Here is a 26,876-nt window from a genome sequence, read left to right as displayed (position 1 = left end):
GAAAGAGTCCCTCAGAAGTAGCAATAGGTACCCATGAAGAGAATATACTGCAGTAGAACATCTTCAGCATTACAATTTTTCTTAAGAATTGTTTTTCTTAAATCCATGTTTTAGCTGTGCCTTTTTCACTTCTTTCTACATAGCCTTCTTACATTGAGAGTTTTGACTTTAAGCAAAAAAGATTATTACAGATGATGTTGGCCTTTCCATTCCTGCAATTTCATAGGGTTCCAGAGCACTCTAATCATACTTTAAAGCCTATGCATTGTGCAGAACTAAAATCAGGAATTGTTTTCCACTTAGGTTATCAAGTGTTTATTTCAAGATTCCATCATTTATGGTATGTAGAGATTTAGTTTCTCTGTAATAAAAACATGTATTGGATACTGTATAACATAGACACAAGTATCTCAAACTTCGATATTGATCTTACCTATAAGGCTTTATAAGACTTCCCTTTTAACAAATCTTCTTCCTATAGAAGAGGAAAGCCTTTTCCCTAGCTTTCAAAGGCATGCCTCCTAATCATGTTTTGAGCAAGGTGAGAGGATGCTGGGTGGACATGGATACATGAAAAGAATATCCTAAGAAAAATCCCATTTACATGAAGAAAGGTGTCCTCACATAATGCAGTTCCTGAATTAAGATAAATCCCTCCTTTATCAAGGAAATTTTAACTTAATTTCAGGCTATTTCTGCACCACAGAAGGAATTTTCTTAATGGGACTACTATTCTGTTGCTTCCACTTGCCAGACATTTGTTTCAGGTCTCACTACAGACTCTCATATTTCAACTGAGACACAGACTAGAAGAGTTCTTTTAAAGCTACAGCTCTGCTCCTCTTAGGTCAGGCCTATAAAAGTGAGCTAATCCAACCTCAAAGTTTGCCATCATCTGTAAAACATCCAGTCCCCACAAGCAATGAATAAAATATTCCACTATAGCAACACTGAAATAGAAGCTGGTATTGCCCTTTTCAATTGCCTTTTTTTATTATTATTTTCTCTGCCTTTTCTACTTTCAGCTTTTTAAGAGAAAGAAAAAAAAATCCTCATTTACAGGCTTGAAGCCTAGTACTTCCAATTCCCAAGAATAGAAGCCTATTAATTCTGGCAAGGAGAACTTCACTGAGAGAAATCAGGTTTAAACCTTTGAGAGGTGTCAAGAATGTTCAGTGAATTGAGCAACAGAGTTAGCCAACTACATTCTTGGAAGCTTCACAACAGAAGGAATAAATCAGAAAAATCAAATGAAGTGTGATTTATCCCTGACACTGGCTAAGGCAAATGTGAAAGAAAATGAAAAATAAAAACTTAATTGGTAGGGAAATAGTACGCATGGCTGTCTCTCTGAAAAAAAGTAAGTTAGACCAGCTATAATAAAAATATAACAAGAAAATGTTTTTAGAAAAAGTGGAAAAAATCTTGCATCTTTCTCTATTATCAAACTGTGAAGCAGAAAGTGACACAGGCTTGTCTTTCCAGTCTCTCTCCTCTGATGCACAGAGATTTGCTTAAGCGAATAGATTGTTACAGGCAGAATCATGAATACATACAACATAATCCTCAACGTCTGAACTGTCTTCAGTACTGTTAGAAGTTACAGAATGTTTTGCTTCTTCTGTTCATCACTGACTGATAGCACAATATAAAAATATGCTCAGCAAAGTCTGCTATTACATGGTCAGCAATGGAAGTTGCACAGCTCTTATAAACAAGCTGGGAATGCACATAGTATTCTGTTGAGACATGTAGTTAAAACAGCAACTTTATTTATAAATCACACCCTTTGTCCCCTTTCCCAGAACCCTAAAAAACATTGGAAATACCAAATAATTAAAATACCACCAATGCTGAAAGCATTCTGACCTCAAAGGTGACAGATACAAGATTTATATAAGATAATGAAACACAAGGAAGAACATGAGGAGGTAACAAAAACCTCCATCAGTGGGAGAAAAACTTCCTCCCACAATGCCAGTTCATGGCTATCAGCTGCTTGAGGATCTTTCTAAATCCCTGCAGGATCCATATGCTCCTACCCCTTACAGATGTGCAGCGATATGCCAGAGCTCTCATCTCCCTGATATTCCACACCCAACTGACTGTTCTAGCATGGATGACATAGGTTGCATTGACAATACAATCTAGCAGTTCTGAAGTTAGAGTGATCCAGTGAAACTCCTACCTTTGTGTTCACTACAGAAGACACTACATATTCCCTCTACAGGCAAAAGTACTTGAAGTACTTTTTTATTGTATAAACCAGTAAACACATCAAGACTACAGCCATACTCTCTCCATGCTGAAACAGCATGTCAGCTTCAGTGACACCTAAAAGAAGCAATTTCATACAGAGCTGATGTAAAATCTGTCCTAGGGAACCTGCTTTGGCACAGGGGGTTGGACCCAATGATCTCTTGAGGTCCCTTCCAACCCCTACAATTCTGTGATTCAGGTTTATCAAAGACAGATGAAAACCTGAGTCAAAACACCACATGATGACTAATATACCTTTAAGCAGGGCCAGCATTTTTGGATCTGTCCATTAACTTGGCAAGGCTTTACATGCCTCTAGGTAAGGAGCATAACCCCTCAGACTATGAGGAAACAATCTCCCCTTGAGCTAAAAGATTTAGCACATCCAGAACTAGCATAAGTTTCCCAAACCCCATCAGATAGAGGAAATAAACACACAGGTGGAAAAACTAGCTTTCCAAACCACCCTCACTTTATAGTAAACAATACTATTTCATACCTACATTTCCATTACAAACTCAAAAATAGAACTTTACAAACTAAGCCATATCCTAGTTTAACAGTGAAATGCAGCTCGTCCCCAGATTGAAATACAACAGCCACCTACAGCAACGCAGAATGCTTTAAATGAGCAAGAAAAAACGAACTCACATATCAAAACCTGCCATAGGCATAAAAATATTTGGTGGTTCCTATAAGAATTTATTTATTTGAAAGGGTGCTGTAAAAACTAAAGATACTCTCCCTCATTTATTTGCCTTTCTTCATGCGTTATGCTAGGTACAGTTTAAAGAAGGAATAGATCTGAGGAAACTTTCTGTCCACCTCTGAGAATTCATAAAATTAGAATTAATAGTATATTCAGAAATCTTCATTGAGTTAACTATGTTTACCAAAGAAAGCTCTTTTCATGGTTACACCATATGAATTTAAATATTTCCTTTAATTTGTGTCCCTCTCCCTGTTTCTGTTATGTAATTATCCTTGGTTTGAGGCATCTTGACTTATTGATTTAGTTTTAAACTATATTTTTCATGGAAATCCCTTAAGCAGTTCAATTCACTTTAACATTCTCTTGCAAAAATGTGTTAAGCTGAACATAAGTGAAAGTAAATTACCTCCTGGTTCACCAATGTAGAAAGACACATCTTTTTTGTCGTCTTGTTCATCAATGTGATCGTAAGTGATCTGTGGAACAGACAAGGCATTCCCTCCTGGGTTTATTACAGGGGCAGAACCATTACCACAGCCTAGCTTCCCTTTTCTTTTATATCTTCTAGCCTGGTGTAACAGAAATGGGATGATATCAGAAGATATTATCAAAAACAGAAAAGTACACACGTGAACTTTACTATACAGTAAATTCATTTGAGGTTGGGGTTATGTGGGGTTTTTTAAAGAACACAAGTGAAGTTTAATGAAAGCATTACATCCTTGGTTAATGTCTTCAAAATTCTAAAGTTTTAACTTAAATCTGGCACAAACTTAATTATCAAGTGAAGAAACCTAGTAGACTCCAAAAAATCAGGTCTCAAGTAAAACTTCTCAAACTGAGCGCAAAAGTCAAAGCACCCAAAATGCTAATCACTCCAGTGTACAACAGCTTGGCTCTAACAACTTTCTAAAGCTGTAATTAAACATAACCATAGACTGTGAATTGAGCTAGGCACTGTGCAGCTTTTTCAAGTACAGAAAATTTCACCTTTTACCAAAAAAGGCTGAATTAGGCACATCAGGAGAATTTAATTTGTCTCTCCTACCTCCAAAGTCAAGGTTCTCCTGATTTCAGAGGCCTAAGAGGCAACCTAATAAACACCCTACAGCTGGTACATAAGAACAACAACAAAAAAAGGTTTATTCATCTGTTTCCAAATAAGACTAGTTCTACCTGCCTTTGTGACTAGATGTGACCAATGTAACAGCCATTCACATACTGATGCCATGGTTTACATGCTGTCTACTGCCACCACTTAGCTGTATAAATTCTACTTCTCATAAAACATTTTTCAGTTGTCATGGCTACCAACCCTTTGGCTGTAGTCCCACCTGGTTCTGCTACTCGCACACTGCCACACAGAGTGAAGAGGCATACTTTAACTTGCCTGACCTTCCAGTAACCTTCTGACAAGAAGCTGACAAGGAGATCTAGGGCTACTGGGCTGAATTCTGCAGAGTACTCTGACCTCTGACACGACCACTAACTAGTTAGCAGAGATAAGCATCAGAGAGAGCAAGTATTCACACTTATCAACACAAACAGCTGCAGGCTCAACATTCACAAATGAGATGATGCTACTTGGTCTAAGTAAACCAAGTGTGTTTTATTATGGTCTATATTCAGTCTTTTGGAATTCATTCTTCTCTTCAACTCTGCGGCAATTAAAACAATGTTCTAAATAAATCAATCCAGGCATGAAAAGCTGTAGGAAATGGCATTCATTGGATGCACTACCAAGCATCAAAATGTTTCTAAAGACAAAGATTGTGGACTCTCATAGCAGCAAAAGAAACTAGGAACTCTCTGGAGAGTGAAGTGCTACACAAGATAGTCAATATACATTTAAGTCTTTAAAATAAGAGGCTATTTCTTTTTTGTTCTCTACCTAATCTCCATCAAAAAGAGATGATCCATTGGTCAGAGATGAAAGAATTGTTACTGTGTTCTTCAATTAGGATTAGCAGTTCACAAGGAAGTTCAGGCTTAATAATGTATTAGGGAAATATCTCTCACTAGAACAAAACAGAGGGAAAATACCAAGGGCACTAAAACTGACTTTTTTTTCCCCAGCTCTCCCACCACAGTGGAAGTTCAGCAACACATACAACTCAGCCTTACACCTTTCCTTGTGGTTCTGCTTCTTGTTATGAAGTATCTAGGCTCATGGGAACATTACCCAGCACTGAGTAGATCACCTTGCTTCAACACCGAAGCGCACAGATCATGCTGACAGTTTTCTACACGTGCTGTGGGGAAATTGTACCGCAGTTCTCTCTGCTGGACAACAGACATTAGTGGGAATTCCACTGCCTTAAACCAGGCATCAAACATCACTTTAATAATCCTGGATATCTGGAGCAAGACCTACTTCAGACCCAGGTCTTTCCAGTGAAACTATGTACCAGTGTTCAGGCAATGCCACCTGTGTGGACAAACACTATTCCACTCTGAGCTGCAGCAATTTGCCCAAATTTCTACGCACAGCCCCAGTTAAAAGTACCTTGGAGAGAAGTACTTGAGCAAGACAAGTATAGATATTGTCAGTCACACATTGAATGTCAACATAAATTAAACTTGCTTTCATCTGTCTTCCTGGATGAAATACTATGCAAAATGGGAAAGTGTCATCATTGACTTAACTACCCTTTGAGGACATCGAGGAGACTTCAAAGCGAGTGAAACAATGGACAATCAGCATCTATCAGACCACCAGAGCAAATTTAAGATTAGAAGATATTTGTCCCTCGGGAATCTTTTAAGGAAAACTAATCATGCTGTGGTATGAGGAAAACAATGAAATGTGCCATTACAAATGCCTTTCAGCTCTCCAAATTCTTTGTACACCTCTATGATTTTGGCAGGTTATCCCGATCAAAGTAAAAGCATAAACAGAATAGAGCTCTGCCAGTTCTGTTACCTGTTTTCTCAGACTAGGGCTAGATGGCGCTGTTTTTTTAGGATTTTGCACCGGTGATGCAACATATATCTTCCATGTTGCTGTCGAACTGCAGGATTTCTCTGCTGCATAGCACCGCCACAGAGTCTAAGAAAAACCCAAAACCAATAATCTCGGTGAATAAGCAGTTACCGTTTTCCTGTAGAACGGTTAAATCAGATTTTTCTGCAGACTAAACTGACAGCAAATCTTCAATCAATGCTGTGAACGTGCTGCAAAAGCTTCTGTCTAAAATCACCATGCTATATTACACAACACCATGCCTAATAAAATACACTCCTCCCTGTATGTAACTGTGGTGAGTGTAATTTGCAGTAGGAAACATACACTCAAGCACACAGTGTTTGTAAAGAACACTTTTCATAGAGTTCTCCGTAGGATCTAGGGTCTAACTCTCTGCACAGCACAAAAAACCCCAAACAAACCAACCCCACATAAACAAACCAAAAAACCCCACTAAACACCACTCACAGAAGTGAATCTCCACAAACATATAACCCTGCTGCTTGCTTTCTTCAGTAACGTGCCACACTTCAGTATTTGTGTACCACGCTGTTGTGTTCTTAGTATTTCTCATATAAAATGTTACACTGGAACATTTTTCTGAAGTGAGCTGTGCATATACACATTATTTATACACATTGACCACGTCAGGATTTGGCAGATACACAGAACTTCAGTGAGTGTAAAAAGAAAGTTGTGAGTTAAAGATTGTAACAAAGATATATGTTTCCCTGTGTGTCAGTATGGCGGTGAGTATCAGGCTAGTAAAGCCTCTGATGCTCACTGGTAAGAGGGGGAGGTTAGAGGAAATTGTCTAAGAGACAAAGTATTTAAATACAAGTAATGGATTTATAATAAAGCCTAGTCACACAGCGACTCTCACCATTGTAAATACTAGGCTGCACTTTTCCAATGCTCTCCTAAGCATTTTATTGTTAAGCGCCTTACCTGAATTAGAGAGGCTGCAGCTGGGATTTGTCTGTTGAAATGCTTCTGACGTTGCTTCTGTTGTACTTTCAGGGCAAAACCAGATCCCAAAATACCCTAAATATAAGAAAAACTTACTACTCAGTCTCCAATATGGCTTCATATATCTAAACCAAATATTTAATGTATGAAATAAACAGACATTTTAGAAAACATTTTCATAGAAAGAGTTTGAATTTTCAGGTGTCCACAGTGAGGGAAAACTATTTAATTCCAACAAATGAATCTGAAACTGAGCACATCTGTTGAAGTTACATGATGCCAACATCAACAGCATGTGTTTATTGCTGTGATCTACAGGTAACATTAGTCAGCAGCATTCAGAGGTGGTCACATTCCATAGGCAACTCTGCACAATGGTGGAAGAAGTAAATGCCAGTGCCACATGACTGAACTACAGCTGGTCTCTGCACTTGTTTTTAATTCCTTGCCACAAAAACCCCAACAACCCACAACTAAAGCCAGAACCCATTTTGATCTTCCAGGCAAACTGCATGAAGCAGCCAAAGATCTGTTTTATAATTTCAGCATTTCTGTTAAAACTGACGGTTACTAAAGAAATGCTTTGTGTTTTCTAATGATTTTCATGTTGTTGCCCTTATCTCACACCCCACACCCCCCCTTCAGTTATTTGAAGACTCAAAAAGCCCAAATATACTTTCTAGAACCATGTATGAAAGCAGGTGTGGTGTTCTAGACCTCTGCTTCATGACAGAGCTCCTCTCCTTCCAGGCTCCCAAGTTGTTCTCATGTAATCACAAAATACCATAAACAAAGGAAATTTCACCTCTGCCCCTGACTTGCTGATAAAAAAGCCACCTCTCTTTACCTCACAGAACCACTTCAGTACTTTCAGTAGTGCAATTCATTCTTACCTCCTTTCTAGGCTGCATCTCCCTAAAACGAAACACTTCAGGGTCTGTGCTTGCACATTCTGAAGCAACACCCAAACCTACTATTTCCTATCAAAGAGATCAATTTAAAACTCTCTAATTGTGAGCCCAAATCAAAGAGACATTTAAAAAGTGAACCAAGTTTTACTTACCGCTGGCAGAGCAAAGAAAGATATAGCAAATACTGAAAAACAGGAAGCTACTGTCTTCCCAATCCATGTCTGAGGAACTTTGTCTCCATAACCAATTGTTGTGACGGTAACCTAGGCCAAAAAGAAACCTCATTCACTGGAACGCAGTACTTTTTTTCTCCCCAATAGTATCAAAAAGCAAGGAATAGAGAAGTATCAGGAAATACATAAGAGATCAACACTGTTTGGATTCGTGCTGAAGAAAACCACAGTAGTGTGCCAAACATCACTGCAGTTTTTACATTCTTCAGCAGGCATTCACAAACAGACGCTGTTTTGGATGCAATAGTAGGCTGGACTCAGGATGACTGTGCTCATGGTTTGCAGCTGGCTGCTTCCACCTTCCCAAAACTTTAAGGCTTGGTCTTGTTGGCCTTGAAACCATAGGCTTGCTTTTTTTCTACTTTTGCTTTAAAACCACAGTTCTAAAGGGTTGAGAAGAAAGCCTTGAAAGCCCTGACTTGCACACAGCCAACACACAGCTACCAAATTCTGTAGTCCGCCTGACATTAGCTGTGGCAGGGTAAGCTATGCACTGTGATGGCAGGGAGGGAAACACCATCCCTGAATCTTCATAATAAGAAGAACAACACACCACCATTTCAGGACACTTTATCTCCTGAAGTAAATACACCAGTAGACCAAGAGCTAGGTACAGCTGAGCCCCATGATCAGCTTTTAATCCTCCCCCCCCCCCCCCCAAATACAGTTCTTCATCACTCAAAATTATGTTTAAGCCACAGGATACATGGTATTACTGTACCTGAATCTGCCCATTTCTCATCAGGGCACAGTGAGAGCCAAGAACTCCCTAAGGAACAGGGAGCTCAGAGTCAAGGGAGATTATACAGCCAGCAGTGCAGTACCTCCAGCCAGGACCCAGTCACAAAACATCCAAACAACACAAATATAGAAAGAACTGCCTGGTCTAACCAAGAATCCCAATTAAAAGGCATTATTAAAGCAACGAGGCAGGTCCTACCTCAAAGCCACACACCCATCAACAGATCAGGGTTAGGATCAGGTCTAGGTAATCTGCAAGAAGGCTCACAGCAATGAAGCAGAACTAAAATGAAGCCAGTGAGTCAGCCTACGGGCTGAAATCAGAATCAAAGGGCTAAACAGAACTGCAGCTGAACCAGATACCCTCTCTCTTAGCAGAGTGGTGAGCTTAAAACAGAGCCCCTGGGAGGGTGTGGAGGCCACAGGTGATGCTGGTCAGGGTCATTAGGCCAGTTAGTTCCCCCCCCACACCTGGTAATGTAATAAGGGACAGCTGCTCCCCCAGAAAAATGGATGCCAAGAAAGGATCCCAAGGCAAGCCAAGGGAATCCTACAGTTGGTCAGACAGTGGCCTTACCACCCTAGGTCCAGCCCATATTAAGACTTATCAACCATGGCTGTGTCCAACAAAGAGTCTAAGTTATAAAGAAATATCATCACGGTGATGAGGTAAGTATGAGGTCAAGTATGGAAGTCACCCCACAGGTTTGAGCTGGAAGCCAGCACAGCTCAGTCAAGGACTGAGCACCCAGAGCTGACCCTAAATAGAGCTCCTGAGCAGTGGGTGTTTGGGTGGCTTGTCAGGGCCATTAACGGCTTTTTAGAATACTGAGAGCCCTGATGTTGCCATAAAGTGGTTTGACAAAAATGACTTGTAGCCCTGAGAAGTAAAACGTTTCTGGTGAGGAAATGAAGAATTCTGTCACCACTAGGGAGAGCTTTAAGTAGAAAAAAACATAATTGTATTTGGGAGTACCAGTCCCGCTCTCTTCACTTTGCCTTGAGTGGTAGGGGAAGCACAGACTTAAAAGAATATTTAAATTTATACTGAATCCAAAAGAGGATGTGGAAATACTGCCTTTTATGAGAAATGCTGCTGGCATATACTTAGATATTAGGTAAAAATAGGCTTCTCAGAAGGACCTATCAGCAGTAAAGGCATAGGGAAAATACTCCTGAGAACAGGTCTACAAAAAGCTGGAAAGACTTGCAGGGGGGAAATGATCAACTACTATCAAAATAAGTTTTTCCAAGATTTTTTTTTTAATTAGGCTCGTATTTATTCATTATGTATTTCTCACTTGATGAAGTCAACTCTGTAGTATCTATATCTTCCAATGAATATTGTTATTTTGAACTGCAAACTGTTCTCAACAGCTCTGTCTTGCCAAGTGTTTGTTCAGATTTAACGTGGCCTGCCCATGAAATGACTCAGGTGCCATGTACTACCAGCAGTACAAACAGATGAGTTTGCCAGCCCCCCAAATCAAATCAGACCCTCCCCCAAATTCAACTTTCAAATGCAGTATGTGTTAGTGGGGAGGGGAGGAAGTTAAAGTAGCATTTCTTTAATGGCACTTCAGCTCCTCTGTGCACCCAGATGACCTCCTAAAGTCTGGGAATTTTCCTTCCTTTTCCTCTCTTTTTTTTTTCTTATGAAAGGCTTCTTGTTTTTTTTGTGGATTTTTTTTTTTTGACTTCTCTAGCACTCAGGACTTAAAAACAAACTGCTGTAATGTTGAGCTGCCTTAATGTTACTATGGAAGACAGCATGAAAGCTGTAACCACAGAAAAGATGATTTTCCATGTCTACAGCAGGCATTTGGCTGGCAGATCCTTGCAGGTGCCTGAACATGTCTCAGAAAGTTTCTCTCTGGCTACCTTAAGAGGGTTCCTTCTTGGTAATCTAATTAATACATTGATGTATGTGGAAAGGATTATAAATAATGTAATTCTCTGGCTTTCTTAATCACAGCAGAATCTTTTTCTACTTGTATATCCAAAGGTTATTAGCTATCTGCTTAGAGAATTTTTAATAACTAAGCTGTGGAAAATGACACTGCCTTCTTAATACAGATTTACTATGGCACAATCCAGCTGGTATGCACATGCTCTAACACAGGCTCTGAAAACCTGTATGTACACTTCAGTAGAAGTCAACAAAGCTTCTCACACACTTTAAGATAGGCAGGTGTTTGAAGAATCAGAACTGCACTCCTCAAAAAACATATTAAATGTAAAGGGGTTCAGACTTTTACCTTTGCCATGGAAATTTACTATTGGAAATTCTGAGCAATCGATCCAAAGAACCACTACCAGTTAAAACCAGTTCACCAGAGCAACAATTTTAGTCAACTGAATGGTACAGAATAGTCCAGTTTGCAGCAAAACCAATAAGCTTTAACAACAGCAAGAGACAAGCAGGGAAGAGCCAGCAGAAGAGAAGACTCCCTCATGTCTTCCTTCTTTCCTCAAGAAGATTTACTCAGAAATAACAGAAAAATTGATGTGACATGGGTTGCAATTCTGGCAGACTCACGGTGCTGGTGGAAATGCTTTTACCTGTGTTTTAATATGCTATGTGTTCTGAAAGTGGCTTCATGTAAAATACCACAAGCCTTTGATATGTCTTTGCAGTTTAATTTGTGTGCCTGCCAAATCTAGGGGAAACAACCTTGCATTTAACTGGAGCAGGTAAATGTAGTTAGCATTTAATTCCAACACTCATTCATTCTTTATTTTCCCCTTTCTTCATATTTAAACGATTCAGGTCATTTGTATCAAGTTCAGCAAGCTTGCACTTTCTACTCAGAGCAAAATGTTACCCATAATACACTCTGAGGTTTTTTGTCAGACACATAACACTTTGAAATACTTGCTACCAAGATTTTTTTCCTATGGTTCAGTTTTGAAAGGCAAAAGTGAAATCAAATTTCACTCCCTAGTAACTCCACATCTGTGTTTCTATGTTACAGAAGATTTGAAAAGAAAAAGAAACTGATTCACTTTGTCCTTTGTCACTGTTCCCAGCTGTGAACTGCACCTGCACCGTGACTCACTAATGCTGAGGAGGCCTAGACGTCTGGAAAGCTTAAATAACAATTTAAACAGTGTTCTTCATGTGCCTTGCACAGCTAGAGAAAGACAAAGCTGATTTTATCTTGCTATTACACAAAACAATTAAGTTTTGGAAAACAACAAAACCCATTGAACACTTTGCAAGGGGTACACATGCACTTTGAAACACAGATTCCAAGTCAGACTGAGCAAGGTAAAGCAATGCCTATTTTAAACTTCTTTGTTGGTCCTCATAACTGAACTCCTTTTAAATTCCTTAAGTCCAAAGTATTAACAAAATATGCATGCATAAACATGTCCTGACATTTTTGCCCTGAATGTTTTGCTCTTTACTCAGATCAAAGCTGTATCTTCTAGCATTTAACATTATCTTGTAATCCGTATCTAAACATTGAATGCAACCCTTAAAGCGAGATCTGGGTAACTAGAGCTAAAAAAATAAACAAGAAGAAAAGGTAGAAAAAGTATAGTGGCTTCACATGGAAGTTTTATTACATGCAAGAATAACCCATACATCAATATACATGGACAGGATTGAATGCTAAAATCATAGCTAGTTCTCAAACTGATTGCAGGAAATGCTTTTTTGTTTTCTACTGTACCCTGCTCCCCTCAGTTTGACAAGGGATTCTCCTGCCTGCCTTCCCTCCTGCCTTCGTGCTTTACTTCCCATTCAGATCTGAATTTGGATATTTCTGGTCTTTTGCAGTTACAGGCCCAGGAATTACTATGAAGCACCAAAGATATTGGCAGAGCAAACATGAACCACCATCTTTTAATGATTACAAAATTAAACTAAGACATGACTATTAATAAACTATATGCTTTCCATTTCTTTTGCTGGTGCCATTATAATTCACATAGTGATAAAAACCTCTTTGGAACTTCACTATGCTAGAAAAATGTGTGACATGTTTCTCAGATTTCGCTGAACTGCAGCCTAATTTTATGGAGGCCCCTGATGTTGCTGAGCTTCCCACAAGCAGCCCCAATTTAAATTAGATGTACTTCAGAGACTATTCAGCTAGACTACTAGGAAAACCAGAAACAGTAGCTCTGTTACACGGCATTCAGGGCTTTGAACACTGGTACTTGTGCTGATCTGCTCATATACTAGTCAAATAAGTGAGCTTGTGTACTGGTTTGTTCTCTTAAAGTAGAGTTGGAGTGTCTTTCATAATGTAAATTACACCCCGATTGTCTTACTTGAGCTTTTAAAATATGTCATAGCCTGTGCTCCAGTGATACTTATTTCTTTCCTCTGCTAGCTAGAGGTTATCTCATGTTTATAACCATTAAGCTTTACGTTCCAAAAATTTTATCTAACTAAGGACTTCAAGAAGTGATGGTCGTATGGACTAGTTCATGGCTTTATTTCTTCCCAGCATATTGGATACTCAGGTCGGTCTGGCTATTTAGTGGATTTTTCTTTTTTGCAAGATACTTCTTGGTCTGTACTGTTCTGCACAACCATAGCTGATACTCTGCAACTGAAGTGAATACCTGACAACCTAATGACAGGAATTTAATGTTTAAAAGATTTTTATACTGGACCACTTAAAAAGTGGTAAGCCAGGATGCATGTAATGTAATCTATATTTCTGTATACTTTATTGAAGTTGAGACTTACAAATATCCAATGTAAGGATTAGAAACATGTATCTACTTTTTGTCTGTCTTCCCAGATTTACTTTCCAGCTTATTTGGATGCAGAAGAAAATAAAAAATTGGTTTATGGCCCAATAATTATACTGGCACTTTTCAAGTCTTTCATTTAAGAACAAATCCAGTTTATTGTGTTTCAAATAATTCTTTCTCTCTGGAAGTTGGTGGCTCTGCATCTGCTCTAGTCCTCTCGTTTTTCTCTGTCACTAACACTGACGTGATGCATCTCCTTGGGTTTGTTAGAATGAGACAGCCAACTCGTAAAATATATGAGGTTTTCTAGTGGAGAAAAGGGACCACAAGAGAAAAGGTGGTTCGTCCAATAGCTATTAAAGAGGGAAAGCGTGAGTCACAATGAGAAACATTGTAAGAGCCATATGAAGGTTGTGTAGAAACAATCTGGTCTCTTATTCTGTTCATACCTATCTATTACATTTTCAACTGATTCTGGGCACACGCACAGTAATTACCAAAATTCTCTAATAATACTGGTTCCCCCTTAATGATATTCTTTTCTGTATTTCACCAAAGATTTGCACAGACCCTGACTGATGATTGGTATCGAAAGTAGATGATTAATCTGTGAAGCTTTGACAGCTGCTTTGGATGGAGCTATTTATTACCTTCACAGTGAACCATGGAATTACTAAGAAAAAAGCAGTAACCTGAATCCTGCATCAAGGTCTGCATTACTACTGAGAATGCGAAATTTACATCCCCCCCAAAAAGTCATTAACCCAGCTTCCACAAATATTTTTAAATTTCTGTACCTTTCACAGATAAGTAAATAGATTTTAAAAGAAGTGATATGGGTTTTGGAGGTTATTTGCAATGGTTTTCAAACATGGATTTCAATGTATCTGTAAACATTCAAAAGTCCTTTGCTAAGGAGTTGCATTCATGCTTTCATAGTAAGTTTAATACCAAAAGAATTTAACTATGTATTACATTTTTTCTTGTATCTTTTTTAAAAGGTTGTTGAGCTTTCCTACAGAAATATATTCTACAAGAAGAGAAATGGCTTTTTTTAAAAAAAAATGTTCATAACTGAAACAGAAAATCTTGTGCATGCATATAGTTGGGTAAAGACTTACCACGCCCCACCAAAGAGCATCAGCATAGCTGGAGAAACCTGTCTTTCCATCCTCATCAACTGCATCCTTCTCAGCAAGATAGACAAAATAGGATGAAAATATTAATCCCAAAAATCCAATGTACAATGTGGTTATGAGTTCCTATTAAAATAGAAAGCAAAGAAGTACATAAGGTTTACATCACATATTTTGTATCATTGTAAAACTTTGTAAATATTTGGGGTTTTTGCAGTACGGTAGAAAAATGAGTAAGTTCTATTTCAGGTATGAAATTGGCTTCCAGTAAAACAGGTAGTTCAGTGACTTGTTTTCTATTCATATCAGCATACAGAATTCAAGGTGAAGAGCTGAAGCCATCACTTGCACAAAATCATTTGACAGCCAAAGGTAGGGTGGAACATCTCTCCTGGTTTATGTCTTGTGAATGGGAATCATTGCATTTATCTGTCCACTCAAAATACAAAATGTTAATACTATATGAAAATAGTAAAACAGCTTTAGAAATGCCCTTTATGAACAGCATGCTAAAATAACAGTTAATAAGTAACAACCATGTACTGTGATTAGGACCATACCTAAGCAATGAGCTTGTCTATCTGATGTTTAGGTTGCTTAAGACTGACTACCGATGCTTTAATAGTTTCATGTTAAGACAAAATAAAAAACTTAAGATAAAATATGTTAGGTAGGTGTAACCCTTGCTTCAGTCCTGAAAAACAAAGACTGAGTCTAGGCCAGTTCATTAGAAGGGACTTTTATTAGGGCATGATACAGAGCTGGTGAATGCACACATTTCTCTAGAGATTTTTTTAGATAGTGAAGCTCTATCAGAACCAACGTGATTTAGATACATGATTGTTACAGTCTTCAGAAAAAATGTGCTTGCACATTGAAACAAGCCAAATTGTGTGGGAAGCTTTCTGGGAAAATGTAGCCCTGGTTGCTAGTAACTCCATTCAGGAGCAGGAATTACTGTTCTTCCATCTGCTATAGCACTAATTAAAATCTAGGTTGAGCAAGCACTTTTGGCACAAAACAAAGCAGATTTTTTTTCTCTATAATCATTTAATAATGACCTAAATAATGAATTTTGATAGTATTCAGCTTTGCCCCTGGGCAAGTCTTTTAATCTAAGCCTTAACTTTTGCAGGCCTCTTAGCTAAACAAGGCAGATGAAAGAGGAAATAAAACTCAGGTTTTCAGTAGTTCGGATTTCTATGCTGGTCACTGTTCTTTCCTCATCTTTTACCCTAATGATAGTGGTAAAACTGTAGATGTTACTTCAAAGCTCTGAAAAGTTCCTTACATTTATAGTTAACTATCTGCATTTCTCTGCTTTTCCACAACTTTTTGATTTGCCTGCATAATATTGTTTTCAATGCAAGGTGAAAATTTTGAACACCTGAGACTGTTAAGGTCAGGGATCCATAGAAAACCACAGCAGAAACGGACATTAATTCTTGATCATAAAGAAAATACTCTGCTTTCATCTCTAGTCAATTTCTGACTTCCTACCACATCAACAGAAATCTTTTAGCTACATTTGGAATCTGAGATATTAATTGCTTTTACATGTTATTGAGGAATGGTCATCACTGCTTGCTTTTCAGTTCACCTCAGACGACAGAGCGGGTGATAATTGAATACTTCTATGTTTAAGTGTTGGCTTTTTGAGAAGAAGCAGAAAAATTGGCTTTTCAGAAATGCTATGCACAGTCTTAAGAGATCCTTTCAAGGAGGTTCAAATATTAACAGAACTCCTTGGATTATTTCACCATTGGCACCTCTCAGGTTCAGTCCTATACTTCAAAAGACCAAACTCTTGTGGAGTAAAACCCAGATGCAAATGTAATGGCACCAATCTAATACATACTGCATAGGGGAAGGAACACAGAAGTTTTTAAAATAATATATGCTTCAAGAAATATGGATGGAGCAGTGTCTATTGATGCCAAATAGAATGAATTTATAACATGATCTCAAAGCAAAGAGCATTTTACAGAAATTAGGTCTTAAAACTTCACACTGATATGAAAAGAAACAGCAAGAACAAAAAATAAATATGCAGATTGGTAAATTTGAATATTGAGACATGAGTCAACACTTTTTTTAAATTTAGAGAGACTTCATTTCAGTTACAATAAGGACCATACAAGACAAAATTCCACATGTAATAAAAAACCCCAAACAAAACAAATCAACAACTCATCAGTGACTCCCTCTTCAAAGCAGTAGAGGACCTCACAAAACAAGGTAAGGAATAACCAAAGCTAATTAAGAGACTTACAGGCTGAAGATGGATTGGCTAACTCAGTTTTTCAGTAAGCCTCACTATTTTTCCATGTATTTCCATCAGCACATGTGATATTGACTCATGTTTTGTTGATTTTGGAGAGAAATAAGCTTGCATAAGCTCAACCTGCTGAAAATAGAAGAGCATCCTAGCCAAATTGGGTTTGGGTGAGCTAATGCAGCTATATGTAAAATTCCAAAACACATGGAAATCATTGGTGACAACTTTAGTAAGCTCTTCTGGGCACACAGAGGTCCAACTGCTGGTTACTTTCACAGGTCACAAAGACATTAATTTATTTTTTCACATTGTTTAAGAGTTTAGGGTTCCATTTTTTTCTGAAAGAGTACCAAACTCAACAAATAAATGAGGACCTTGTACTCTGCCAATAAAGAAAAAACAGCTGAGGTGGTTTTGTTTGGGATTTTTTTAAAACAAAATCTCCTTTAAGAGACTGGACAGGAATAAAGGTTCCATTTTCCCTTCCATTTGGTACCAAGCTAGGGTTTCAGCTAGACTTGTCCAATGTCAATACAGAACTGTGTGTTTGATTTTTTTTGTTGTTGTTTTATTAACATGTTGGTGGGTGATCTGCTTTGACAAGTACTACAGATGTGTAGAGTTTTACGTGTCATCATAATCACTTCTTTGGATTAACAGAACTTCAGGTCCATTTATTCATATATTCACTTCTCCGAGGGTATGTTTTTTTCCTTCCAAGTCATTGAACTTATTTATATTTGTGACATTTAATATTTAAGTGTTATATTTTGGAGATAGTATTTCCACATTCTTGACTAAAATTCTGAGCACCCAGTGGAAAAAAGTCTCTGAAACACCTCTGTCAGTAAGGTTAGCTAATTTTGAGAAAGTGTATTTGGATACTAGCTGTGACCTAGCTAGATATCCAGGCAATGCAACCATGACAAATGAAGACCACAGAGACTTGGAGCATTAAAAGTCATATTGCTGGACATGATGAATATAGGCTTTATACTGGAGCACTTTGGTGTGTATCAATGCTGTACAGCCATCATGACACAAAACTTCCTACAGTACTGGGGGAAAAGAATAAAAGAGAAGAAAAGTTACTTCTACACTGTCTAGCATGACATCCGTCTCTGAATTGGAGAGACATGGATTCAACAGATGGACCACACAGTGGATAAGGAACTGGATGGACAGTCCATCCCAAGCACAACTGCAGGCTGGGCAGAGAATGGATTGAGAGCAGCCCTGAGGAGAAGGACTTAGGGGTGCTGATAGATGACAAGCTCAACATGAGCAGGTAGTATGCGCTAGCAGCTCAGAAAACCAGCCGTGTCCTGGGCTGCATCAAAACCAGCATGGACAGCAGGTCAAGGGAGGTGATTCTGCCTCTCTGCTCTTATGAGACCACACCTGGTGTACTGAATCCAGATCTGAGGTCCCCATTACAGGAAAGACATAGAGCTGTTGGAGTGAGTCCAGAGGAGGGCCACCGAGATGATCAAGGGGCTAGAGAACCTCTCCTATGAAGACAGGCTGCAAGAGTTGGGCTTGTTCAGCCTGGAGAAGAACAGGCTCCGGAGAGACCAAATTGCAGCCTGGCAATACTTAAAGGGGTTCTACAGGAAAGTGGAAGGTGGACTGTTCACCAGGGCGTGTAGCAATAGGACAAGGGGTAATGGCTTTAAGCTGAAAGAGGGCAGGTTTAGGTTAGACATTAGGAAAAAAAATCTTTACTATGAGGGTAGTGAGGCACTGGAACAGGTTGCCCAGAGACGTGGTGGAAGCCCCATCCCTGGAGCCATTTAAGGTCTGGTTGGATGGGGCTTTGGGCAAACTGGTCTAGTAAGGGTGTCCCTGCCTGTGGCAGGGGGTTGGAACTAGATGATCTTTGGGGTCCCTTCCAACCCAAAGCAATCTACAACTGCAATACTAAATTAATTTTTTGGATTAAGTATCTGCCATTCTCTGCTTCACAACAGTTTTTTAAATGCCTAATGAAACCATGTGCAGAAATCCGTACCTATTTGTCAATGCAAGGTGAACAAATCTGTATTCATAAAGAGTAGATTAAAAAACCACCCTTACAAGTCTAATGCAAAGAGTCATAGCACAGCATTGGCCCTCCATAGCATGGTATGATGCACAAGACTTAAAGGCTAATGATAAAAGTTTATTATTATGTTCATAAAGATATGTTGGCTTTTCATTAAGAGATTCCATGAAGCCCCGAAAAGAAGCCTTCAGCTAGAAATTTTTAACAGTCTAAAACATGTAAGTTTTTCCTGTTTAATGAATTTTTACACAGCATAACTGTTTCAAAGCTTTAATGGACATACAAGTATTTACAGCCAAGTTTACCTCTGTGACTATGCCCTTTAAAAAGTAACTTGTCTTTCATATTATTATGCATAGTTAGTGTTTTTATTTAGAATGGATTGGAAAGCTCCTTATTCTAGCAGATAAAATAGAGAGATTTAAATATGCAACTGCTATCAAGGATTTTGCCCTAGTATGTTTTTTACAGAAAAAATAATCTAGGAACAGATCTGTGAAGAGTGGACAGCATTTGCAATATGAAGGTCACCCACATAACTGCATTTAATAAATTATATTAAAGGATAACATCAAAGAGAACAACAAAGAGAAACAGACTGTGATTTGAAGACCATGAAAAGAATATGCTAAAGGCAACAAAATGCTGGGGTTCTTTAAAGATCTAGTACCTGACGATGTATGAAAACAACTGATCCTAATAGTCGCCAGGTGCCACCCTGTCGGTCCACATGAAGCATGCGAAGTATCTGGAGAAACCGGATCCCCCTGTAAGAAAAAGAAGGACATTAAATAAAACTAATGATTGAGAACAACGCTGCTCTGTCTATGCATAGTTGACTGTGTCCCCTAACATACTGCCATAGTAAAGAACCGTGATAGCATTGGCCCTGGGTAGTATCCTACACTTGAGGCATCTCCGTAGGCAGTATGTTTAGTTGCCAGTTTATTATACTCAAAGATATTCAGAAGTGTTTACTAGGTCAATAGTTAGTAAAAAGAAAAACAAACAAACAAAAAATGCTAAAATAAATGCTTTCAAATGCCGAGGAAACTTGCATATTTTACCTGATTATGACTCTAGAATACTTTCTTTCCAGGCAAAATCAGCACATTGAGCTTTGCTAACTAAACTCAAACCCCCTTTTTTCTCTGTTTGCCAAAAGCAGAATGTTAATCAAATATTGTATTACTGAAGTCCTTTTTGTGTAAGTTATAGAAATATTCTAATTGGAAATAGATGCAATCCTATGTGATTTTTAGGACAATAACTGAACCATAAACTCCAAACATTTTCAACTACAGAAAAATATCTGTGTGGTTCCTGATCAGAAAGCAATTCAATAGAAATATTCCATGCCAGTCATCCCTTAAACAATGAGTGTTTTCCTACACTCACCTTACTATCTTATCACTGAAACAAAACAGTGAAAAGCAGGAAGGGATGAATGTTGAATTCATCTATCTGAAAAATGTTCATTAAAAGTATTTTTAGCTCTTTTTAACTATACTTAAAATTGTTGTTGTGGTTTTGTTTGTGTTTTTTTTAAGTGCCATCTTCTTATTTCAATTCCACTGTGGCTGCATTTTTCTGGGTAGGAAACTCAGCATGGTGCCATACTCAGTCACTAGGAAGGCAGAGGGAGACCTCAGAAAAGGATTCCTGAAAGGTCTAACTTCTCCTTTATTCAGAAAGCAGGTTTTCTGCCCTTTCATACCTGACAGTCAAACAATCAAATGCTTGTCACTGTTAATGTCAGGAGGGGAGGCTTCGTGTAGATCCCCTGCACAATTATCAGACTTGCCTCTTGATGCCTTGACCCAATGGCAGTGCTGGATTTTCCTATCTCTGTTAAATTCAGGGTGGTTATGGCTGCGTTACTGCATGTTATGGGCTAGCAGTTTTACAAATAGAGATTTGAAAAACAGGAGAGTGGACAAGAAACTCCAGATGCACAGCCTCTGAACATGCACAACCCATTGCTGCTGAAAAAAGAAACTGGATAGAAAAAAAGACCATTTTTATCAATTTGGTGAACTTAAAACAGTAAGGACAGAAGGCTGTAGGACTTGTCTCTGAACTCTGCAGTTCTGCCAGGCTTCATTCTCATTGGTTGTTGCAGGGATTAAAATGTCACCCTGTCATACCTGATGGGTCTGGAGTTCACAACTTAATTCTAGGAGAAAGCAACCTAACATGCACATACCCATATTTTCTGAGATTGCTGGGATTTAAGGAAGGTCCAAAGTGGACCATAACAGTATACCTTAAAAGCAACAAAAGCAAAGGCAAGGCTATGAAATTCATTCCTTCTTAGTTCAAAAACAGGCACTTACATCGCAGTTCTGAAGAAACCTGATGGGACTAAGAGTTTTCTCACACAGATTGTTGTTCAGTGGGGCAAAAAAACCCACTAGAGAGGTGTGTGTTAAGTTTCCCTGGCAGAAAGCATTCTGAGCTGTAAGACACTGATGGTATAACTTAAGACCAGGAAAGGCTGCACTGAGCCCAAAGCCACCTGGACTCATGTATAAACAAACAACAGGCCTTTTCACTACATTTCTTCCTTCGCATCCAGTTAAATTAAACAAAATCTTTGGAATTTTCACGTTCACCCTCCTCTTCTCTTATATGAGCTGATAAATTGGATTCATGCTGCCTGTGTGAGTCTTTATCATCATGTAAAAATTAATGTTCTTTGGTAATAATTACTTTAAAAATACTTTGTACACATAGCTCCCTCCAGTGTTTGTCTACACAGCTAGACAGTTTAGACACTACTGTACATCCTCACTTCCCAGTGATCAGACTGCACTGGAAATCAGAGGCTTGTAACAGAATATGCAGCACATCTTGCAAGCTAAGTTAGAAGGAGTGGGAAGTACACCTACTCTGCTTATCATTCCTTTCTTCTATTTACCCACTTCCCAGAAGAGGCTTGCAGTACTTGATGCAAGCTGAACAAACAGCACAGACATCAAATGTTTCTCGTTCATGTATGGTATGAGTTGCTTCTGCCAAACAAATCCACCAAAGCATAATTACTCTTTAAATAATTATCTGTACTCAAAAAGTACCAAGTTAAGTGCTGTCTGGATTACTTCTTAAATAAACTCATGTTATGTGGTACCCTTTTGTCTCAGAAAGAGAGCTGTTTGAAGTTTTATGTAGGACATAATGTTCTTCAGTTTTTTTTTTTCTTGGCTTCAACACTCCAGCCACCCTTCATATGCCTTGTTTCTGTACTCTTGTTCCCCAACCAGTGACCAAGCACAGTAACACACAGTCTGCCACTGTCCAGTGTTTCAGTATAGAATCTTTCCCTATATTAGGAAAGTTACTTCTACATCTAAATTGGAAACTGTGAAACTAAATATACATCAAATTTAGCTCTGCGGCTGAGAAGAAGTACAGTCACTAGAGGAACATACCTTATTGCAGAGGTGGCAAACACCTGTCCGTTAGATCCTATGCTCAGAACAATAACTGATGCTACTACCACAATTAGATCTGTTAAAAAAAAGAACAAAAATAAGAAGGTATTAAGCTCTCAGCAGTGAAAACACATAACAAAGGCAGACTGAAGAAAGCACTTTAATAGAAGAAACTGAGTTAACTGTAATTTGGTGGGAAGTAAGTTAATGTGACAGTTTCACATCAAAAAAGCAATGACTAAAGTGCTTCCATAATGAATTTCAAAATGGAAATTTTAAAGATACTGACAGATCAGACAGCTTGCCACAAAAACAAAGGCAAAGGCATATGTGCACCCTAGAAATGAATTCCAATTTAGGCTCAAGGGTATTGATTTAAGAGGTAAAGAAAGGGTTTGCTTCAATCAGTAATTAAATGCATCAAGTCAAGTAGTATATGCATACATATACACTTAGTTTAAAAATTGTATCCAAGCTGTAAAGCCAAACTTTCAAAGTTTGGGGAACTGTCGGAAAAAGAGTTGCCTAAAAAGAATCAGAGTTGTTGGTTTACTTTGTGATATAGTCTTTAATTGTATGAAAAAATCGTTTCCACAGTTCCATTTTTTTTTCCATAACTCCACGATTTACACAGTTCCAGCATTATACAATGCAAATGGTGGATTATGTTCACAGTCACACCATCCCTTATTTTCTCTTATCCCAGTTCAGTGAACAGGTCTATTGCTTTTAAATTATTGAACTCTACTCTCGCATTATTCTGAGAACACGTTTTTCTAATTTCCTCATTGGCATTTCAGTGGTTATCCTCTGTAGAGGATTCACTTTCAAATTCTAACCAGAAAATAAAGGATAGCATTATAAATGGGTAGCAAACATAGACAGAATGAGGAAAAGTTTTGGTAAACTGTCTTTGCCAGCTTTAAACAGGCAGTACTTTATTCTTCAGAGCACTTAACATTATATAGCACTTCAAAAAAAACCCAGTGCCTGCTGACTTCACTTGCAGCTGTGCGAGCGCAGAACCTCTATAACCTGACTTCAGAGTCTTCATTTGGACATCCAGAAAATGAGGCACACTTGTGAAAACTGATTTAAATGACTGCCACAGACTTTCTGTGTGATGCCTAGGCAGGATACAGAGGAGAATCCAACTTCAGAGGCACCAACAGTTGCCTTCAACAAGGGTAAAGTCTTTTCCTCTCCTTTAAACATTCTCCTCCCTCGTATACAACCATGTAGTTGCTGCAGGAAATACTGCAGTAGTTCTATGACCAAAAGTATCTTTTACTCTCTGAGTTGGATTAATTTCCAGTATAAGCCTGATTTTTGCTGTAAAAGAAGGATTCCTCCCAAAGGAATAGCACTCCATCAGTTTAAAGGCTGCACTACAGTAATTGTACACTTATGAAAATGAAAATAAATATAGGGAGGGATAAGTTAAGGCTACAGAAAGAGCTTCCATTTTTGGATAACCTTCAATTTTGGGTACTTGACCTTCCAAATTTTTATGCTGTTCCTTTATCATGTATGTGTGTGAACATACATACACCTGTAAACGCTCAGAATTTAGGAAGGGCTCTCTTCCTATCACAGTATAATACAGATCTTTGCCCTTAAGCAAATGATTCATCTGGTGTCCTTACTGAGTTGTCAGACATATACTTACTTATCCATCCAATATCCACCACTGAAGGAGGAAAAGACTGACACTTGGAAAATGAGATTCAATCAGGTAGCGACAGTAACACAGATTTTGCTTTTGTACTTCCTGCTTTTCTGAAAGTGTGTTCTGCATGGTAGAGATATTTTATTTTTTTCCTCTCCAAATCTGTTCTTCTATCTCCACTTCTTCTCTGTTAGCTTTCATGCCAGTTTCCAATCCTTAGGCTTTTCACACTAATCCCAGTTTACTGGCTCAAACAGCACTATTTTTCACTCTAGGTCTTCAGCATATCCTATTGTCCTTATACTGACACCATTCAATCCCATGTATTTTCAGCCCCTGTTTATTTCCCTCAACCTCCTGCTTGCTTGTCAGTCACTTTATGCATCCTTTTCCCAGACCCTTACATCAGAACTATCTTTCTGTCATTTCACTGAGGCTGTAAGCCCCGGTTCATCCCTCCTTCCCCATCACTTCACCTCCATGTTAAAACCTAGTATTCTCTCTTTCCATGTGCCCTAGGCAGTTTCAGTAAGAGCTATAAAACCAAAATCCACAGATCTTCCACTTCCAGACCCAGAACTGCTGCTCGGAGAAACTTGAAACTGGAAGTGTGCAGGTTTTACTGCAGATTGAATCTTCGAAGAATATAAGAGCATTCTGCAGCAGGGTGTTTTGAGCATACACAAGCTACTAATTTTTCAGAGGCTTCTTAGTCAGCTTGGAGTTTATTTTCAGTTACAATGAAAAAAAAAATTCTCATTAAATTTCAAGTATCTGCTTCAAAGTGTGCTTGGATTTCTCCATAAGAAATTTCCAGAATTGTTTTTTCAGGAACAGCTTAAACATTTTGCATGAAACTTCTCTACAAGACTCAAACTCCAGCAGATGCTTGGCATGGAAAATACAAGGATAAAGAGCCTACATTTATTTAAGTAACTTTTTCAACTCTAAAAAGCATTAATATTTATATTCGCATTACATTAGTATTTATATTAGTTTTTTTAAAAAAGAAAGTGTCAGGAAGCCCTGGTAATTTTAAAAATTTAATTCCAGTAATTTATAAAGAGTGATATGTGGATATCCATCTCAGTCTACCTAAATGTTTGCTAACATGTCTGTACATAGACAAGGTGTAGAGACTAAGAAATGACATAGCATCTTCTATATAATAGATGGACTGCATATGCAGATGACAGACAGACATAAATCTCATTCCTTGCATGTGTAGTATACAGCTTTGAAAACTTCATCCACTGCTATTCCATTGTCCCTGTGGGTTACTCTTATGTTCTGAACCCTTGAGAGCTGCCTTTTTATCTTAAAAATGCCCCAAAAACAGCTTGCCAGTGAAATATTACTTAGTTATGCATAAACTTCAGCACAGCACTTAGCCAACACCTACAATGCAGCTTATTCGAGTACTACTTTTTTGGAGAAAATGTCTAACTTGTTTCTAATATTCTCACACATTTACTTTCTCATATGTAATTCTCAGCTTTTTGATTAGAAGCAATTAGTCCTTTTAAAATTTAAAATGGTAAATGTATTTGCATTTTAATTTTTGGTTGCCATGGTATTTTCCAGAAACTAAACAGCCCTCAGCTTGCAGGAGTGTTCTTAGTACCCTGAAGATAATATGATGTACGTAAGGACTTTAAATTACACAGTTTATATGCACATATTTGAATTTTATTTACAGCGCATTCTTTTTTTTGCTGAAGCTTTGTGTTCTATTGGCACTTCATAAATTAGATTTATATAAGATAGCTGGACCTTTACATACCAAGTGCTAAGTGCTTTTTCAGATCTGTATGTATAATCAATTAAAGGGGCTCATAAAAGAATTTATATTGTCCATTACTGAAGAACAGTACGAGATAGACACATGTATGTGGACTCAGGTCTTTACACCAGTAACTCATGTCCCCTTTATATCTTTCAAATTGCATGCTCTCAAAATCAGGAGAAACAAAAGTTAATTCAGAAATTGGTTCTTTCTGATATTTTTTTCAACACCAACAAAAGAATAAAAGAGGTTGGTAAAAGATATTCTCTTGATTTTGCCTGTGTTTGGTACCCGTCTTTCGTAAAGCCCTAATTAGGGTGGGATTTTCACAAGCATTTAGCTCCTAGCCTAACCCTAATGAAACAGTAAGTAATGGAAGTATTAAATCAATATTTAGGAAAGGTATTACTATTACAGCTGCTTCTATAGTACACGAGCACACTCTTTAAACACTCTCATTCTGTGAACTATGGAATGAAGCAGCATGAAGAGACAAAGAGATTTTCCTAGGGATTCTTGGTAGGCAGGGAATGAATTCAATCTATTTCTTCTAACAGGCTCTTTAATTATAGAATTGTCTCTTCTCACTGACATGTAACCACAGAATCACAGAATTACAAAGTTGGAAAAGACCTTTGAAGATCATCAACTCCAACCATTGCCATCCTAAGCTAAACCATATCCCTACGTACTTCATCTACCTGTCTTTTAAACACATCAAGAGATAATGACTCAACCCCCTCCCTGGGCAGTCTGTTCCAGGCCCTGACAACTCTTTCAGTAATTTTTTTTTTTCTAATATCCAATCTAAACCTGCCCTGGCACAGCTTTGTGCCATTTCCCCTTGTCCTATCTCCTGTCACCTGGCTGAAAAGATCATCACCCACCTCTCTACAACCTCTTTTCAGGTAGTTGTAGGTGGTGGAAAAGTCTTCCCTCAGCCTCCTCTTCTCCAAGCTAAGCATCCCCAGCTCCCCCAGCCAATCCTCATATTATTTGCCCTCCAGCCCCTTCACCAGCCTG

The 26,876-nt window shown here is 38.3% G+C and overlaps 1 protein-coding gene across 1 annotated transcript in view; it reads right to left on the bottom strand.

Moving 5' to 3' along the window:
• LOC311189329 (potassium voltage-gated channel subfamily KQT member 1-like) overlaps window positions 1-26,876 on the bottom strand; it is a gene marked incomplete at both ends in the record, with an annotated part of 484,473 nt that overhangs the window by 418,069 nt on the left and 39,528 nt on the right. Inside the window, 7 exons of the mRNA XM_084260993.1 lie at window positions 3,378-3,540; window positions 5,895-6,020; window positions 6,885-6,980; window positions 7,969-8,079; window positions 14,628-14,768; window positions 19,635-19,731; window positions 22,396-22,474. Coding sequence (XP_084117119.1) covers window positions 3,378-3,540; window positions 5,895-6,020; window positions 6,885-6,980; window positions 7,969-8,079; window positions 14,628-14,768; window positions 19,635-19,731; window positions 22,396-22,474 — 813 coding nt within the window. The remainder of the gene's footprint in view (window positions 1-3,377; window positions 3,541-5,894; window positions 6,021-6,884; window positions 6,981-7,968; window positions 8,080-14,627; window positions 14,769-19,634; window positions 19,732-22,395; window positions 22,475-26,876) is intronic.

This window comes from Gallinula chloropus (assembly GCF_964237585.1).
Source record: "Gallinula chloropus genome assembly, chromosome: 1".
Taxonomy (NCBI): Eukaryota; Metazoa; Chordata; class Aves; order Gruiformes; family Rallidae; genus Gallinula; species Gallinula chloropus.
This window is presented reverse-complemented; position numbering and strand designations above follow the sequence as displayed.